The 20693-nt window shown below is 41.5% G+C and overlaps 1 protein-coding gene across 1 annotated transcript in view; it reads left to right on the top strand.

The window, feature by feature from the left end:
- The window catches only part of LOC109472519 (msx2-interacting protein-like), a 51805-nt gene that overhangs the window by 4973 nt on the left and 26139 nt on the right, over nucleotides 1–20693 (top strand). Inside the window, exons 2-6 of the mRNA XM_019772301.1 lie at nucleotides 5975–6277; nucleotides 9129–9295; nucleotides 10114–10426; nucleotides 18854–19002; nucleotides 19824–20024. Of these exons, the coding sequence (XP_019627860.1) occupies nucleotides 5975–6277; nucleotides 9129–9295; nucleotides 10114–10426; nucleotides 18854–19002; nucleotides 19824–20024 (1133 nt within the window). The remainder of the gene's footprint in view (nucleotides 1–5974; nucleotides 6278–9128; nucleotides 9296–10113; nucleotides 10427–18853; nucleotides 19003–19823; nucleotides 20025–20693) is intronic.

Here is a 20693-nt window from a genome sequence, read left to right on the forward strand (position 1 = left end):
GTGCAAAAGAGACACCCCCATAAAAACACGCCAAAAATAACCCCAAACCCAAACCTCTGCTTGGAGAGTAAAGTCTGGTAGTAGGCACGCTGTCAGGGCAAAATTGACATTTGAGCACCCTAGTGGCCTGCAAATAAAAGGAGCACCCAAGCAGTAACTGTTTAATGTGTGGCTTTAGTTCCCATTTGCGAATTTATGGAAAATCCTTTGTCTCTTGGATAAACTTGTATGTAATTTTAATGTTGAGGGAAGCTAGATTTTGTGGGGAATAAATGCTACAATTTGCAATTAGGATGATTGTTTTAGCAATTCTAAATCCCTTTTGTTATGTGGGCAGAAATACGACTGTAATGAGATGAGGTTTTGGGTCCTTTATGGCTAGTTGTTTGCTTTAGTCTTTGCATGCTGACGTGGCCAGTTACATGCTACCTTTGGCCTGGTGTGATAAAGCTCAAAATACCACCTGCATATGCAGGTTAGTGCAGGTACTTCTGATGTCTACCTGCTCCTAATCTGCTCTGGTCCATGTACTGGGTTTATAATTATATGTACATACATGGATTTTTATTTGCTGCATTGGCGGTTACCACCTATGTTGTATAAAAGGAATAATGGCAGTGGCAGTGGCAGTTTTTAGTTTGATCCATACTTCCTACATTCTGAACAGTGTAGGTAAAATTTGTCTGGTGCTTGTAATTTTTAATGTTACCAGCACCAGTGCGGGCATGCAGTTAAAATGATTTTGAGAAACAGAAAATGGGCCACAGTTCTGTAATGAAACACATCAAGTCCCATATTCAAATACGAGAGGTCCTTATATTTTTTGAAATCTATTTATATGATCTTAAAGCACACTGAAGAGCTTTTATTTTTGGTAGCAATTCTCTATTGGTTCAATATTATTATGAGGTTAGCCAGCAGTGAGAAGGTTCAATTTATTTGGAACAGAATATATTTCAGACAGGTGGGAGTACCCCTTTGGGCCCCTATTGCAAATATCAGGGGCAATGACGTCCTAGTTTCTGGACAGACTGCGGTAATCGCCCACATGTCAGCAGTTTTCTGTGTCCTGAATATATTACACATGTGGCATGATGTCATCATGATTCCCTATTGGTCTCCAGACTACTCATTATCAAGTAAATGGCTATAGCAGTAAGTCTGCCGAAGTGTTAGTATACCCAGCGTATCTGTCTTTCCGCCAATTTTGCCTCTCGTGATGGACAAAAACTGGCCATATCTGTAATCTTTGTCCGACAAAAATTGGTGTGTAAAGATATGAAAAGGGTTGTCATAAAACAGCAAAATTTGTCCATCAAAATGAAGGAAATAAAGTTTCAGAAGGTTTCACAATTTTCATGACGTCATAGACTTGCCATCCATGTCAGGAATGAGGAACAGTAGCTATTAATATGTGAACTAGCGGCTGTGGTCCATTGCTTATAATATATGTAATACATGTGAGTGCTGTAATGGAAGTGTAGAAATGGAAATGGGTCGATTTTTCCTGCGTCTGTCATTAGAAAATTAAATGCAGGAGTTATGCTAAACCAATATGCTGCATATGGATAGTTTTATGTATGATATTACAGCATGGATTTGTGGCAACATAAATAAAAGCAAATTTATGAAATTATAATGTAAGTTTATATCCTTTCAGGTATACGTCAGCTCACATGTATGTAAGTTACATTGTGGTAGAGAATGTAACATAGTAAAACCAGCATATTATAATTTACCAGTAGCTGTAATGGGAATGAATTTAGGCAGAAAGCTATTTGCTTGCTTTTAATCTTAAGGTGCTTTGCTTGAAAGCTTTTAGTGTTTCGTGGTTTAGATTCAGAGAGTCTGTATTCTTGTCACGTTTGCTGGTGTAACGGTTAGCCCAGAATATGGATGGAGCCTGGCTGGTATATTTGGTTAACCGGAATACCAGAATATGGATGGGGCTTTTATATGAATGCGAGAAAGCTTTTAGCTTGCCTGAAGCAGAATTATGATGTGTGGAATAATAAGTAGAACATGGGAAAAGCTATCAGTATTCCTACCACATCTTTCTTGTCCGAAATGGCAAGCGGTGAATCGAAATGTGTTCGTTCAAAATGGGGCCTGCATGCTTCTTATTCATGTGGCATAATCAACTGTTTTAATTTTACATAATTCATAGTCAGGGCACTCGAGTTCCGCATAATGCACAATCAGTCGAATTTAATGTGATGTCTTGGGGATGTTTCTGATTTCATAGTGATTTGTCATTTTTTTGTGGTCATAAAATCTCCTGTTCAGTCTTGTAAAGAGGTCGTTTGCCTGGCTAGCAAGACTCTGAGACTCGAGGGAAATAAAAATATTGTTTTTTAGACTGGAATAAACTGCTTCTTTTAATGAATGAATGAAAGACCTTTATTGTACGCTTGTGCTCTAATGAGCTAAGTACAGGTCATGGGTAGACAGGGAAAAGAAAACAGTAATGACACTTACATACTATATAAGCTAATGTATTCTACTATTTACAGGTTCAGCTTCTTCTCGCTTCTTTACGCAGTTAAAGATGTACGAACATATTGAGCTAATTATACATGGTTTGTCAAGTATGTATGTATCACTCTGTTTTTTTATGTGTTCACACCTTTGGAGAATAGCACTAGTATTTTTGCACTGGAGTAAGAAGGGGGAAAATTGTGATTTTTAAAGGAAAATATCTTTTGTTCGTTCAGACTGTACTAATAATCTGTTTCACTTTTTAATGTATTGTCTGTTAAAATCATGAATTACTGTGTTTCTTTGAGTTCACACGTTTGGAGGATTAGTATTTTGGCACTGGATGGAGTAAGAAGGTAGAAAATGGTTTGATTTGTAAAGGATGATGGTTGTGGGAATATCTGTAAGGACCATACTGACCTCAGGACTCCTATGGAATATTAATGTTGGTTAGCAGCGCAGAGTGAAACTTCAAATCTGTCGGGATGGAAGAAACAGGGTTTTACGGAAGTTTCTGTGGCAGGAGACTGCAAGTAGTGCAGCCTTCTCACAAAAATTTAGAGTAGGTGGTTGAAATAAAAAAGTAGCAGGTGAGCCATGAAGAGATTTGTAATGGAGACAATTTTTTTCTTAAATTTACACGAAAGTAGGCGGCTCAAAAATTTGAGTAGGCGGTGATTTTTGCCTGTTGCGGCTTGTTTCGAGAAGGCTGGTAGTGGTTTGAGGTTTAGGGGATCTGAAAGCCCTTTTTAGCAAGATGTAATCATATAAATTATTTTAGTTTTACGTAATTTGTCACTACTATAATACCAGTGTAATCAGTGGCTGGTTGATTTTAATGTAATAGGTTGGGGACGTTTCTAAATTCATTGTTATGCGTGTTGTGATGAGTGCGGCAAATTTTGAGTGATATGTAATTTTCTACCCCTTTTCCAGACCCATCCTTTTTAGTATGGCTGACATATCTTACCAGGCATTGCGGAACCGATCGGCCTGGTTAGATTTTCCCTGATGCTGATCAGAACTAACGAGTTTAGACTCCCAATCTGGTATTAAAAGGGTTATAAACTTGGGTGCAGCAAATCAGATGAATGCGCGGGGTAGAATATCGATCTGACGAGTCCCAATCTTCGCTGCCTGCCTCCCTGCGTTTGCCCCACTGCCGCGGCTTTCTGGATATTGAGCGTTGATTGCGGCCGGCACTGGGGAAATGGAATATCGATCGGTGGAGGGCTGCGCTCTAATGGAACGGCTGTGCTGTGCATGCAGAAATGGGAAGCTGACATAACCTGAACATGAGTGGAATGTTAAACAGGCAGAGGGCTGCTGACTGCAGTGGTACATGCAGGGGTTTTTCTAGAAAAATTTAGCATAAGGGAGCAGATCGCAAGCATAGGGAGGGAGCAAAGTGACGGGGGGGATTTTTTAATGAGAGAAACACAGTTTGTAATGCTAGAAATTCCAGTAGAATGGATTGTTGTATTGTTTTATTACATCATTAGTGGAAAAAGATCATTTCGAAAGACTAAATGGTGTGTAAGTAGCCACTTAGGGTTCAATCTGAGAATTCAAATGATATAATGAAGGAGCTGGCTGGTTACATGAGGGAGCAGCGTCCTTACTCTCCTGTTTAGAAAAAAACGCTGTGCCATGCTCCAGTCTGCTGGCAAAGGGGATTTTTAATTGGTCTGGGATTATTTTGGAAACGGAGGTGTTCCTTTCCTTGTCAATTACCTCCTCTTGGAGACAAGGAATGAATTGCTACCATGGTTTGTAAAATAGGGTGTTATTTGTCAACCTCTTGTATTAAAAGGTCCGACGGAATTTAAGAATGGTTTTATTTGTTCATATTATCATATTCTCCATCCATATGGTCTCAATTTCAAAGCAGTACATTACAATATATCAGAGGCACTGAATACAAAGTGGCGGATCAGAAATTAACACTGGAAAAATTAGAAAACTCATAATATTTGATTTTCTTCCATCTTAATATTTGCGGCATGGCTTAATATTTGCGGTACGGTAGAAATCAATTTCTTCTAATCTTGCCGATATTACTAGAGACCCAGAGTGTCGGCTGTACAAGACAGATAACAAGAAGGTGATATTTGTATGGATGGCGCAGAGGTATGGATCCGTACATGAGGGGCACCTTTGGGGGGCTGTCTTCCCAGCCTTAGAAGACGTTCTCACTTCTCAGTAAACCCATTCAGGCCCCGTGGCTTGATTTGGCTTGATTCATCTTGAAGCATGATGTAATAGCAGTCATTTCTGTCAGGCCTCAATTCTGTCAAATTTAAATGACAGATGCTAGAGTAAAATGTTGATTGTTTATTGAGAAATCTAAACCGCTCGCAGCCTCACAGCTGAATTACATAAAGGTTTGTACATAAAAGTCATGTACATGGTACAATCACTAATAACTTGTTACATCTAAAAATGCCTTAATTTAAGATAACTGTGTTACAAATGTGTGACTAGCAGACTGCAGAGGTAGCTATAGATACTCATGGCTTTTTCATATGTTTCATGAAAACTCTAGAATGGCTATGAGATAATAAAATCTCATCTCTTTGTACAGAAACAGTCTTTGAATCATGCATGCAAAATGCAAACCGTTTCATTTTGGATTGTAGTCATTTGGATTTTTGCATCATGATTGGGGCCTTAGATCTAGTTTCTAGATACTCAGGTCTTTCAGGTTGACCCCTTTTAGCCCATCTGCAAAATAAAATGAAAGGAGACTAGCCACCTAATCTACCACTCCACTTGTGGTATTAGTGGTTTCTCCGGGGAAATGCCATTACATATACTGAGGGGGTCTAGTACTAGTAGTAGAGAAAGCTGATGCTGGTTTCAAAATTGTTATAAAGCTATTTCTTACCAGTCCAGTATATGATTGCTCATGTCTCACTGTTGGGCGATAGAAAAGCCTGGGGTCACCATGCTCTACCCCCACCCGCTATCATTACTGAACTGTCCCTTGGTATGCTGCCAGGAAGGCTGGATGTGTGACAGGTGTGTAGGAGGTGATATGTGGGCGAGGACGTGGTTGGAGGAAAGTTTGATACTGGATAAGTTTTCTTGACAAGAGATGGGGCTCCAGATGGGGGTTTGGAGACTACAAAGAGATATTATTCTGGACTGAATATTGATTGATAAACTGCATTGTATTTCTGGAAATGTGTCTGGTAGGTAATTTTCAGTGTTATCTGCACCAGTATGCAGAGAAAAAATATTTTTAGCCTTGCGTCATAATATACTGTTTAAGTGATTTACATAATATTTACTTACAGTTACACAAAAATGTCTGTGATATCTAAAGGAGGTTTTAAATTGACGAAGGTAAACAATACTCATAGGAAATTCAAACTCTACTACTGCTCTTCTTCAGCATGACTAATGAACTAACAGAACACTTATATATGAGCAAGTGGAAAAACCTGTTGAATATGACAAAGACTCATGTAGTTTTTGCTTGTGTTTTGTGCAGGTATGGGAGGATTGACAGCGTGAAGATTCTTCCCAAGCGCAGTTCGGAGGGTGGACTCGCAGCCTTCGTAGACTTTGTTGACATTAAATCTGCCCAGAAGGCCCACAATGGGGTCAACCGCATGGGCGACCGGGAACTGCGCACAGACTACAACGAGCCTGAACGTGCGCCGGGAACCGTGGTTCAGATTCACGAAGAGGACCCGGCTACGGTGCGCCAGCGGGAAATGGGGTACCGGGAGGGCGGCCATCCTTACGGCCCTGCGTACGGGCGGTACACGCGCTTCGATCGTAGGTCGGATGGGTAAGTGTGGTGTGGCAGCGGAACCAGCCTCACTCTCTTGATGTATGGTTCTCATGAATTGTTCTCTCCACAGCTGACGATGGAATCCGCCAACCGAGCGAGGGGGTGGTGGGCATTTGGAATTTACCTTTACTTTTACATTGGGTTGGTTTTGGTTGGCTCAACTCTGGATCTGTGTGGACCCCAACAACGGATTTACGCCGCAGACGGATTACACCACCACCACCACGGAGGTATAGTTTTAGTTATAATTCCTACCGTCAGTGCCTTATATGGAATATACCACCGCCTCATTTCATCTTCACACCACCACGGATACCTACCTACCATCACACCGGAGTACCCTCAGTCATCGCCATGCCGACCAACAGGAGTATCGCGGAGTGTACGACAGATAAGTATGTGCCCGGTGTGCGGGAGGGCGAGCGAGTACTTGGCTGTAACTGTAAGGTATAACTGTGTGTAAGAAAGACGTGACGTGGGCTCTTGTGTTGTGAGTGTGTAGTGTTGGCACGTTGTACTACTACTAGACAGAACTACAAACAAACTCCCCACGTACACTGGCAACAACAACATTGCATTAAAAAGAAAAAAACACCGGGTTTTCTAACTTTTCCATTCTACCGTTACATCTTATGTACATGGTAGGTAGTGACTTGAGGGCCATTGTAACCCTTTAGGGGATGGAATAGCTTACAGTACACTAAACCTGTGGACTACTGAACTAGGATATACCACCTGTGCCTTACAAGTTTACATGGGAGATATTTTTTGACTGACATCTTCTGGGTACTACCTGCTGGTGGGAACTGTCAGTGGTTTGAACTTGTGGAGTACGTATGCAGAGACACTGTTACGGAATACCTGACCATGGATATACACACATCTGGATTACTTAACTTCAGTCTCCAAAGCTATCCTTGAGAAAAGTGACTGACTCGCTGACACATGGATGTAGTGGTCAACTTATAAGAACGGTGGTGACTTCAGCAGCAAGTGTTATACTTGGACATCAGCAGTCAACTGTAACTGCAGACAACACACCCTACTTCTGGACTTAGCAGTTTTACAGACATGGAGTATTTGTAAGCAGCATGTTGGATAAATTATGTCTACGTCAGCACAACGAACTGAGCTATCTGGAGACATGGTTATAAACCTTCATTCTACAATACGGATGGTTACGTTCCTGTCTTCACTGTCCTGGACTTTATCAACTGGAAATATACTTTGAGAATGACTGTTTTTTTATCATCATCAAGTTGCGAGTGTTGACTACAACAAGAACTATGCCAAAGTTCGGTTCTGTTGCAGAGCCGAATCGTTGGAGAACGATAATCCGGCAACATCACGTTGGGTGGATTTAATGGTGCGTTGCAGTATAAGCAGATAGAACTGTACGTGACTGGATACATCAGAACTGTCCATCTGTGAAGACAAGGCCTCCCCGCGGGGGTTTTTACTCACAGATAATCGCGACAGGAACTTAACGATGAATCATGTGGAATACCGAGTGATACATGGGTGGTGTCATCTCCATGGATACGAACTGATCACGCTGGAATACTTCTGATTGGATGTACGAACGAACCACGGCTCAGCGCCGATGACGGGACATATCAGACACATCATCCGGGATGTAACTGTAACTTTGCCGACGGCCCCAAATTGTGGTTTGATGTTGAATGTGGTTTGCGGTTTTGTTGTTTTGCTGGCAGGCTTGTCCTGTCGCCCACCGTCAGTTCCCCTTCTGTAAGACTTAGCCAAACGGCCTCCGGGTTATATTGGATTATTACACGGTGTGTTCGATCGCCCACTCCAGGTTGGTATTCCCTAATACTGCGTGGCTTCACTGTTAACTAACCAGGTAAAAAAACTACTCAGTAAGACAAGGAATACCAGGCTAATACTAACCATGTAACAACAGTCAACAGATGTAGGCAGAGGTAGCACCTAGTGCACTCTTTTTTTCTACTGATGATCTTCTGAAGTCAACATTTTCTCTATTCTTACATGAATAGTGCTGCTGGGCTTGTTATTTTTTTCCTCTACATTACAGGATTGTATGTGTATCTATTGTGATGAAATTCTGTCCAACAGTATGCATCACTTTCATTACACCATGTGTATGTATGATGACTATCTTGATACTCTCATAGTAACTAACTCTTGCTATGGAACTGAAGGGAGGTACTTGACTACAGAGTTGTAACTGCCTCAGAGCAAGGGCTGCAACTTGATTGGCCCTTTGTTGGCCAATCAGAGACAAGAAACAAAAGCTTCTACTTCACATATATGGTAATTGGCCCCATTGGTTTTCTGCTGACCAATCATGGATAAGAAGCAAGATTCTCAATATTTGGCTTTATTTGATTGGCTCTTTTTTAGCCAACCAGGAAAACAAAAGCTTTTACTTACTTGTTGAGGAAAATTATGCCAAATGTATGCCAAACTTAAATAATGAATAAAGAAACTGTGTCCGAAATTCTTAAGTTGCCTTTTCTGCAACATTCAACAGCTTTGTAGTCAACCTTTCCCAGTAGGTAGGAATGAACTTCAAAGTGGATACTTGTCATCTGCTTTAAAGAAAGAGAGGTCTCGGTCAACACTCAAGCTGACCAAAGATGAAGATATTTTATCTCTCCCTTTCAGCATCTATTTCTGTATTTCCCTTCTATGATCTTGTTTGTAAAGGTTGGTGGTGGTGATTTTTACCATAGTTTTTCCACAGTTGGAGGTATTCGGGTAAGTATGTTGTAAACGACAGGGCCTCTCTTCTCTCCCTCTGTTACTACTACCTTTATCTTAGTGTCCAAACCAACGGTCTGACCTGCTCTTCTTACAACACCAGGATGCCTGACGACCGAGGATACGACCACAGCCCATACTTTTACGACCGAGCGTACGACCGCCGCCACTTGGGTTACGTAGAAGAGGACCCGTACCAGCGCGGAAGACACATGGACTACGGGCCGCGTGCGGCGTACTATTCCGATAAAGGGCGATTGTATGAACAAGGTATAAAACTTGTGCCATTTTTTTTTTTTTAGTAGTTTGGTTGCCTCAAGGTAGTGAATTATATATAGTGAATTGAGTGAATTGTTGATCAATATAGTCCTCAGCGTATGGCGTACCATTGCGGTAAAGGGCCAATGTGTGAACAAGGTATAAAAGTCGTGCCAACTTTTTTTTTTTCTCACACTTAAAAAAAGTAGGGTGGCAAAAAGACAGTATTAAATTGGCCAGGCAGTATCCATTGGCCAGACGGTCCAGTACGCCACCCAAGTTGGTGGTGGTAGCGACAAACAACAACAGCCACATACGAAAAGGTAACATTCTTCCCCCATCAACCTCTGCTTGGACTCGGAGAGTAGGAAAGACTGATGCTGGCTAGAACACTGGTTTGAACAGGGCATCTTTCCCATGTCATGTAGGTGATAACGAGAGCCCCTCCCTCCTGGCTTTGTTAGAATAACAAGACAACAAAAGAACCCCCTAGGGCATGTTTCCAGTTTTAGAGAAAGACAACTGGCTTGCCCCTACAGCAATTTTTTTAAAAAAGTGAACAAGAAAACGATACAAAATGTAAAATCAAAATCCATAGATGTCATAACATGGGTACAAAAATTAGAAACACTGAGAAATGTAGCAAAGAAGTATAGCCAACAAAAGTAGGTAATAACAACATAACAAAACCAAGTTGCCAAATCATAGACATAATCCAAAATCAGGTCCAAATGCCATTCCAAGATAAAAAAAATCTTAGGAGGTTAGAGGTCGTTTTCTCATGGCTATTTTAAAGTCTTATAAGGTTGAAATCTTCCTTATTCTTACAGGTCGGTACAGTCAGGAACCCACGCGACAACGTAGCGAGCTACGGGATTACCCGCGGGAAACTCGGGAACAACAGCACTCGTCCCGCGGAGACAGAGACTCTCGCGAGCCGCCGCCCCCGCGGCCGGAAAAGTACGCGGACCCCGCGGAGGACAGTAGCAGCAGCAGACACAGCCGCAAGCCTCGCCGCTCGCAGGACGGCAAGAAGAAGTCACGCAAGTCGCGCTCGAAGAGCGAGAGTGGGTCCAGCAGCGGCAGTTCCTCCAGCAGTTCTCACAGCAGCAGTAGTAGCTCCAGCAGGAGTCGCTCCAAGAGGTGAGAAATAAATAGATAAAAGATAAACTAGAGAAGTAACATTTGCAAAGCAAATGCATAATGTTTACCTTCGGACATGGTCTGCTCTGTTAATTCTTACTCAAACACATTCACTTACATGTACTACTAGACTATGGTGGCAGGAGCAGAGTAGACCATGAAATTGCAACATTATGTAAACCAACACCAGTCACCATGGTGACAGACGTCAACAAATCATGTCATTGGCCAGGTCAGAGGTTAGTGTTTGGAACAGAAAAGGAAGAAACTGAGTAAAAACGATATGTTTTCCTTTGGTAAACATTATAATAGATACACAAGAAATCTGGTATGTGGGTATGGTTTGTGTTAAAGTCATCCAATACAATTTCAGGGCTTTTTGTATCAGGCTTTCTTTTTTGCACTGGTATATTTTTTATGTACAAAAATATACCAGTGCAAAAAAGAAAGCCCGATAAAAAAGTCCATAACACTCCAAAGGTAAGCCAAAACCCAAACCTCTGCTTGTAGAGTACCAGTGTTTACATCAGTGAGTCTGTGCCAGGAGCTTGTCTGTACCACATCCTGTAGGACATAACATCCAGGTCATGTGACCAGGGGTTGCCTGGCAACAGCAGCAATTAGATTTCCTAAGCTCTAAAAGCTATAAATAGCCTGACCCAGATACAGGCTGCTTTTCTTTTTCTTGTTTCCACTCCAAAAAAAAAACTTAAAAAAATACACGCTGGTTATGGTCATTATGTTATAGGGCTGTTTACTGTGCATACTTTCAAAGAGGAAGAAAAAAAAAGCTGAAAGTAATTAAAAGATTTTATTTTAATATTACACAGCATTTTTTTTATATGATAGCTGTTTAGTATAGACTTGAACTGTTCTTAGATTCTTGATTTGTGTCATCTCTGTCATAGTCTGTCTATTTGTACAGTACTATATAAGATTTATATGAGCGAAAACGTGAAGTTTTCTAATGTTGTGTTTTTGGCTTGTACTGTATTTTGTTGCTGGAGGCCCGGTGGTTTCTTGGCTCATTAAACATTTATGTCTGGTGATTCATATGCTAAAACTGGGGCATAAGTTATTAAGTACTGTGTTGTCTCCAGCTGGCAGTGGTCCATTGTTTATCGCGATATCACAGTAGATAACGCAAAATTAGCATGCCAAAAACTGGGGGTTTTGGGGGTTTCAGGGTCTTTGGGAGCTTTTATGTGCAATTTTCTTATTGCATATAGACAACATAGATGGCCTGGTTGAATTACCCCCGTTTTTTGAACTGGGCTAATCAGAAAACAGCCGAAGACCACCAAACCCCCAGTTCTATAGTATAAGCCTGCTACGGAGGCTAAGGCAACATGACCATTATTGGTAAATCATGTTGCAATATAGCAAGTTACTGTCATCTATTCGTGGACGAAAACATGATTTTAGTTCCTCATTCTGCATTCTGGAAGGGAATAGTTAGATGCATCTGGCACTTTGTCTGTTCCACTGTTCTAATTTTACTAATCTTTGGAAAAAAGACCTTGTAACGATCTGTGTAGAAATGCTGTACTCTATTTAGAAAGTATTTCGTGTAGAACTGTTGACTTAAGTATTTATTAATCTGTAATTACACACATTCTAAAACACAAACATATGCAGAGCCACAAATAGACAAATATTATTAGGTCCGCCTCCCCCCAGGTCTAACAATGGTTAACCCCCATGTGTACAGCTGTTTCCCATCAGCCCGCAGTGTTTGTCCTTCATGTGAAGGTCACAAGCCAGGCAAACTCTGACTCCGTAGAGAAAGATCAACAACCAACCAAGGGACATGTTTGCAACAGACATGTTTTTCCTGGACCACTCCATAACTAGTGCTGGGGCCAAATCAGTCCAATAGCACACAAGCACATAAGAAAACTTTATTATAAGAAAGTTTATTGCAAATTCATGCCCAAGGGCTATTTGCAAGAACATGATAACAAAAGTAAACAGTAAAAATGATAATACTTAATGCTAATGCTACTTTATATATACATTTGTAGTTATTGTTGGGTTTGATTTCTTTTTTAGCATTGACAGATTCAAAAAAAATCTGAATTATCACTAATTTACATTTACAATATTAAATTTCCTCGGATGATTAAAAACCTTAAGAGAAACATTCAGTTACAATGACATCATTTGTGATATACAATTTTAAAATTACAGAATCTAGAGTAAGACTATGATTTAGCCAGCGTCGTACTACCATGGGACCCAGACCAGATATCGCACCAGTTAAGGACCATTAACTCGTATAACTGGTTCCCTTTGGTGACCAAAAGCAGAATATGGGCCTGGGCCTATCTAAATTACCGATATGGGGAGTTGAGCCCAAGGGAGTTGGCTGGCTGCTTCAAAGGTGTCTGGCACCCAGGCTAATTAGGGACCAAGCAACTGTTTTCAGACAGGGACATCGCATTTTTTCTTCACAGATATCAGTATGCTATGGAAATTAGGGCTGACTCAACCAAGGAGGTTATAGCCACTATAACCTTATTGAGTCAACTTACTAGATTGAAGAAATGAGCAGGAAATTAAATGAAAATGCAGTTTTACTGACCCGAAATTGCTTTGGGTGACCTTAAAGGTGCCCTAAGCGATATCAGGGCATTAAAATAGGAAATATTTAGAACAAGACAATCTGTATGGTATTGACACATACCACCAAGTATCAGCACATTTGCATCATTATTTCATACGTTTGGCGTTTGAAGCAGCACAGAAACTAGCCCAGAGACAAGTTGCTTGATTTATCGGGGCCTCTATTTAATCGGCCCAAAAATCCACCAAGTAACCGTTTCCCGTCGACAATTTTCGGGAACTTCCGCGAAAAATGGAACGCGCTGCCTTGGTTCCATGGATCGAACGCAAGAGTTCGAAACCGATTGACTTCAAATTTGACGATTTTTGAATGGTCAGAACCTTGTATTCAATTCCTCTTTTTGTATATACTTGAATGTTATCATAACACTTATTATATCGCATGTGGTAGCCACATTCATACAGTTTCTCATACCAACGGAAACGAATTTTATGACATTACGCGAAATGTATCAATATGTAGCGGAAACTCAGGATGACCTGCAGTTCGACTGATTCAGCGCGTTCGTGGTTAACCACGTGACTCGTCCTCGGCTCTGGTCGGAAGAAGTCGGAAGTGTTCGCGAGCGCTCGGAAATTTAAAAAATGGCCGACACCACTGCCGGTGGCGGGAGGCACGTAGTTTTTCACGGCGTTCGTACGGCAAAGCGGCATCGAATTTTTGCTCCATGACTATCGGTATGGGATAGGATAGGGTTGATTCAACATACTGCGTGAAAATGTGACAAAAAGACAGACTTTTGAAATTTAATGCTCCCAGCCTACTATCGGCCAGATATCGCTTAGGGCACCTTTAATTAACATATGGCTTCTCTCAACTGAGGTAGTCTTATTCTGTTTGACCTCTGTTCAAGGTCACAAACATGAGAAAGCAGACGTCTGTTTTCCTCTTGGCTGTGTTTACTAACACGGCCGCCCTGATTACAGATTAACGACTCACAACTTCCCACAGAACGCTCCGTGTGTACTTGTGTCAAGGTCACACGTCACGGCTGACAAAAAGCAGACAGCCTGTTAGATCATGGCTGGCCTTTTTCCTACACCTTTGACAGCTTGTGTTCATACTAGAGCCAGAAGAGCTTTACTAGCCCAGGGCTCGAAATACTGGGTGCATGTGCACCTTAGTGCACCCAAATTTGGAGCTGTGCACCCAATTTTTTTCTGTGGATACACCAGTGCATTTTGTGGGTTTACGTATGTGTCAAATTCAAGATGTTAGATCTAGTGACACCAGTGCACCTATTCCCAAAAATGAATCTCGAGCCCTGCTAGCCTCTACCAGGCTTTGAGAAGTGGCTAGAAAGAGTAAATTTACTAGCCTCTACTAGGCTTTGAGAAGTGGTTGGAAAGAGTAGAAATTTGTCAAATAGGCAGATGATATTGAATGCAGCTCACAGCTCTATTTTCATGTGTTGCCCTACTCTCCAAGCAGAGGTTGATGGTGGAAGATCGTTTGCTTTTTATATATGGCCCCTTTTTTTTGTTACTACCACAAGGGAAATGGTTACAGACTGGCCAATTTGATACTGTCTTACCCCCACCAAAGATCTGCTCGGAGATTAGTGTTGCCCCAACTTCCAGTACATTCTTCTTGTAGCTTCATTGCGATTACTGGTATTCCCCAGCATTTCACCCTCACCAATGGAAGGTCCCCAGACTCCCCACCCTTTCCACAGCAGGCAAACATAGATGAATGCCGTGCGTCTGGCGGTGGCGCGTTATTAGACACGGGTGGCTGCCGCTCTGAGCACCTCCGCAGTCTGTACCCTATACGACCTTCAGTCAAGGGCAAACATGTCTGTCTGGCAGCGGCTGCTGTTGACTAATAGAAGCCTTATTCTAAGCCTCAGTCAGACATTTTAATCATAGGTTTTGTGATAGTAAAAACCTGTTTTATTATTTTGTGTAATTTGCATGCGTGGTGCTTTAATTCAACAAAAACCAAGATCAAAGGGTGGTTGACTTTCTCTGAATTTAACAAAACATGTTACAAGCGCAGAAAATTCTGCATTATTCATAAAGTAGACCCCATTCAGTATTGGGGTGAACCTCTAGCGGCAAACTGTTCTCTTAGCACAGACCAACTCTTGAAGCAAAGAGATGGGTCCCCCAACAGGTCTGGAGATGTGTTGACACGATTTGTAACTTAAAACTGAAAATTTGTTGACAGAATAGACTGCACTATACATTGGTGACATCCAGGTAAACAATACTCATAGACAATATTCAAACTCTAGAGTCTAGTCTCTCAGTCTGGTCTCTCAGTCACTGACGAAAGCTAGTGGATACTAGTTGAAACGTCTGACGTTTTCAAAATCATATCCAGTTGCTTGAGTAACTGCTTTTTGGCGTCTAGAGTCTAGTATTGGATAAATTATTGAGATTTTTTTGCACAGCTGGTACTCCACTCAAAGAACAATCTTACCAATTCACACTATACGAATACTCACAGCATAAACTGTAAACATTCAGTGCTGTTATTATAAATAAGAAGTCGACTACAGAGATTTGCTGGAAGGGCTGTTCATGTGTAACTGTAAGTGCCCGAATGTGGGGCTAACTTTAGTTCGAAAGGTAAGCGCCGCAATGCGGGGCTAACTTCAGTTTGAAAGATAAACAAGTGTTCTGTAATCACGTACTACACATACTACCCGGCGGCTTGTGCTGTTGGGGTCACGGGCACCAGATTGTTGGCAAGTCCTACTCCAAACACAGGCCTTCTCCTCAGCTGTGAACAACCCAGGGAAGGAACTGTCTGCCCTCATCAGGGAACTCTCAGTTTCCTTGGCAGAGTGTTTACCCAGGGTAGCCTCCATAGCATGCCAAAAACTGGGGGTTTTGGGGGTCTTAAGGGTCTTTGGGATCTTTTATGTGCTATTTTCTGATTGCATATAGACAACATAGCCGGCCTGGTTGAATCACCCCCTGGGCTAATCAGAAAACGGCCGAAGACCACCAAACCCCAGTTCTATAAGCCTGCTACGGAGGCTAATCAGAAAACAGCCGAAGACCACCAAACCCCCAGTTCTATAAGCCTGCTACGAGGCTAGAACCCAGGAACAGTCAAGAAGCTGGCCTGTGTAGGTCCTGGCAGTAGTGTGTCTCCCAGGGTATTGTCATTCCACTGGTTCCATACTGTAGACTCTACCACACTACCGTTACCTCTGCAATGTATTATACGTGCTACATAGAACCTCTAAGCTGTAGGAGTTAGGCCAGAGCTGTAATTTTCTGGTAGATGTACTTGTCAGGAATACAAACTTCAGTCAAGTGCACAAACTACATTAAGGCTGTACATACACACATTTTGATTCTGTTTCTAGGTAACAAATTCAGACAATAAATGCACAGGTAAAATCCACACAAAGCCTGTATACACATTTTGATTCTGTCTACTTTTAGGTAACCTTGGCCGATAAATTTGGGCTTGAACTATTGAACATGACAATAATATGCACTGGTCAGGAATTAGAATGGCATATATAATCTCCAAGCAGATCTTTTGGTGGGAGTAAGACAGTATCAACTTGGCCAGTCTGTAACCATTTCCTTACAGACTGGCCAATTTGATACTGTCTTACCCCCACCAAAAGATCTGCTTGGAGATTATGGCATGTAGAGGTGACTGCCTGCAGTGCTATTGTTGACTGTGTGAGGTTCTATTTTCTCTGAGAGTTGGTATGTATGACATGGACTTGTCCTGGCATGCGACCCACTGTTATACACACATCCTGTGGATGACACGTTTCTATAAACAGTGCCGCTGCCCAGATCAGCAGTCGACTCAAAATAGTTGGCAGGAGATACAGAGAGGGAGAGAGTGCGGCACACATGCCCTGGAATGTCCTTTCCCCTCAAAACATGTGCTGACGTAATTCTGCTGAACTGAAGTGGAGGGGCTAAAAGTAGAGCTGCTGCATTGCACAGTCTGACTCTTGGGCATCAGCTGATAGTGCCTGATTGATTGATTGATTGGCCAGGGTTTCACCAGAATTTTTTCAAAGCATAGTGGTCAGGTACATAACTTCAGAAGGACAACTTTCTGTGGTACAAGCTGTGTATTGGTTCCCAGGGGTTTTTCTAGAAAAATTCAGCATGAGGGAGCAGAACAGTAGCTTGGTGAGGGAGCAAAGCAATTTTTTTTTACGAGAGTAACAGTTTGTAATGCTAGAAATTTTTATGATGTTTTGTTATTAAATTTTCACTGGAAAAAGACTTAATGTTGTGTACTGTACTAGTATGTAGCCACATACTATAGGGTTCAATCTGAAAATTCATATGAGGAAGCTGGCTGGTTACATGAGGGAGCAGCACCCTTATTCCCCTGTTTAGAAAAACCAGTGTGGTTCCTAATGATATAACCACAGTCTGTATTCTCCCTGAAAGATTTAAAACTCATGACCCACTGAGACACTAAGTAATTCGAGAGCTTGAACAGTGTAAAATTTTGTCACAGGACGGTAAAATAGAGTAGACCAACTGCAAACCAAATACCATCATCCGTCTTACTCAATCATACGTCCCTGACTCTATAAAATCTTCATGAGACCTCATCACATAGTCTGGTTCAATTTATTTTATCACCTATCATGATATCTATCATGGGTATTGCACCATGTGTGCAATTTTTGTTGGCCTTTTTATGATGAGGCAATATGTGGTGCTTTTGATAGACAGTATTGATGCCTCAGATAGCAATGGAAAAGGGAGAGCCAGTGGTAACTACAAAGGACGGTACCCAGGCTAAAGAGGAGAGAGACGTCAGAGTTGTATATTCAATAAATTCAAATCTATATTTGTATATATAATGCTGTAGAAATGTTTAGGTACAAGTCCAAAATGCAGTCAAATGTCAGCACACCAGTCACAAAACTAAAACTTGTAGTGTTGAAAAAATAGTGTTGAAGTAAGAAATTCATTTACTGTTTAGTTCCTTATTCTAGGATCTCATACATATTCATACATATTCTAAAATCAAAAAGCATTTTGGCATGGAAGACTATCTCACATCAATTTATAATAAATCGTTCACAACTAGCATAACAAAATTGAGAATCAGCGCACATTGTCTTCAAATCGAAAAAGGTCGACACCACAACACACCAGCCACTCAGAGACTGTGTCCCACATGTAATGAGAATATTGAAGATGAATTTCACTTTGTTATGACATGTCCCACCTATAGAAAAGAAAGAGATTCATTGTTACAGACTATTACCACTAAGACAAAGTTCAACCAATCTAGTACACAGTACGATACATTCTATGAATTATTGTCATGTCCTACTACCATATCTGCTTACGTAGGTCAATTTCTGTACACCTTATTTTATAAGCGAGACCAAATCATCAATTCATGAACATATTGTGACTCATATACTGCATAGATAGTAGTTTGTAGTAAGAAATGTAATAAGATAGTTTAGTTTTTTAGTATTGTTGTATTACTGCCACACATTGTACCATGTACGATTGTCGAGCAATAAAGTTCATTCATTCATTCATACATAAATTTCAGTGTGATGATATAGTAATTATGTTTATTTTGCAAGTGCAAACAAGGGCTTTGTAGAATAATGTCTGAACTGTCCTGTTTTAACAATAAAGTTACAGATATTCTTCACAATATTACTTATTTCACCATGGCATAACATCCAATACTCATATGAAATATGAGAATGTGTAATATTCTAAAATAATGTCACTCATGTGAAATATTCTAAGATATTGTCAGAACTTGCAAATTGTATTAGCATTCACTTAACTAACCTTTTCTACTTTTCTGTGCGTTTTGCATTACAGCAGTAGTTCCAGAAGTAGCAGTAGTAGCAGCAGCGACCGATCACTCAGGAAGGAGGGAAGAAGAGAGAGACAGATAGACAGATATGAGAAGCTGGAGGAGCCGCGGTCTTACGGACTCTGTGTCAGAAACTTACCTGTCAGATCCTCAGGTAAGGCAACAGGTGTACTTAACAATCTTAGGGCTTAGTAAAGACACTCTTTATGCAGCAAGTTTAAACTGTAATATCCAACACAATAAATTGGACTCACCCAAATTTCCGACTGTACAACTCCAGTCTTTGTCAAGGAATGAACAATCCACCGCTTCCGTGACGTCACGCAGATAACACACGTGACTCCGTGAGCAGTGGATCATAGGTTGCAGAAAGTCTGTGGCGCCCCCCGTCTCTGTAGAGGGATGGTTGTAATGCCCTGATGTAGATGGCCTCTTTAATCCCTTGTGAGGTCACAGAATCGGTGGATTGCTCATTCCTTGACAAAGGCTGGAGTTGTACAGTCGAAAATTTGGGTGAGTCCAATTTGTTGTGTTGGAAATTACAGTTTAAACTTGCTTCATAATTATTTCTACCAACACGGATGAACTTTCAAGACACACAACCAAGTCTTTTATTCAGCCGACGATTCGGTGACCATCTGTCACCTTCCTCAGGGCAATTCTGACTGGTTAACATTGCACTGCAGCACAGGTGTCACTGCTATAGATGCATTCCCAAACGTACAATATTTACATATGCGTGGTTACAGGAAACTGTATCTACAGTGCGGTCCCAAACGTACATTTATGTATATTTACATAAGCGTGGTTAAACGTACAATATTTACACATGAGTGGTTACAGGGTACTGTATCTACACTTCACAGACACCAGCTTAAAACATGGACTTTTCCACGAGTTCAAAAAGCATGGCAAACCCAGATGAACATTTGTGCTGAAAAATGTTAATGATATATCATAAATTCCACTTCACAGACACCAGCCTAAAAGATGGACTGTTCCACGAGTTCAAAAAGCACGGCAAAGTCACGTCAGTTCGCGTGGTGGGCATTGGAGAAGACCGGTATGGACTGGTGTTCTTTCGTCGGACGGAGGATCGGGACAAAGCCATGGACGCGTCGAAAGGCAAGCTGTTCTTCGGTGCACAGATGGAACTGTCTATCTGGGATGGACCAGGTCAGTTACTGTCAAATTATTTATTTTTGCAAGGACATAAAAAAGGGTCCCATTCCACTCTGTGCAGAGCATAGGGGTGGCACCCATCTCCATTCCTGTAGCCCTTGGGCCACACATTTGTGCAAGCTCTACAGCAGGGGGCTAGGCACTTGTAGTGTTGTGTGTTGACCTTCCCAGACCATGAAATTTTGCTGCCACAAAGACAAAAAGCATGTTGGCAGAAAGTACTGCACCTGTGCAAAACCCCCCCATTTTTCACGGTTTTCGTTGGAAGTTCGGTCACTGTTGCATCAGAATTTTGCCTGTTACAGAAGATATCTTTTCCAACATAACATTCGGAAACTACAGACGGGATGTTAGTCTTATATACGTGAATACAACTTTATATGAGACATTCTGCCAAAGTGCTATGTACATTACATTACGGTTACAGGTGCAGAAAAAGAAAAGGGGGAGTAGTGTAACAGTGGGGGGTTTATAGGCGCTACCAACTGACCCGGCCGAAGGGTCTAGATCTTTTCAGCCGAGTGGTTAGAGCGTTGGCATGTGGACTGGTGCCCGGGTTTGGTCGTGGGTTCGAACCCCGGTCCGGGACCAGTGGGTTTTTATCTGTTTCTACTGCTCGCCTCTGTTTCTTACACACTTGTCATTTTCTTCTCCCCCCCCCCC

The sequence above is a fragment of the Branchiostoma belcheri genome, unplaced genomic scaffold (genome assembly GCF_001625305.1).
Source record: "Branchiostoma belcheri isolate BF01 breed outbred unplaced genomic scaffold, Haploidv18h27 scaffold28, whole genome shotgun sequence".
NCBI classification, from domain to species: domain Eukaryota; kingdom Metazoa; phylum Chordata; class Leptocardii; order Amphioxiformes; family Branchiostomatidae; genus Branchiostoma; species Branchiostoma belcheri.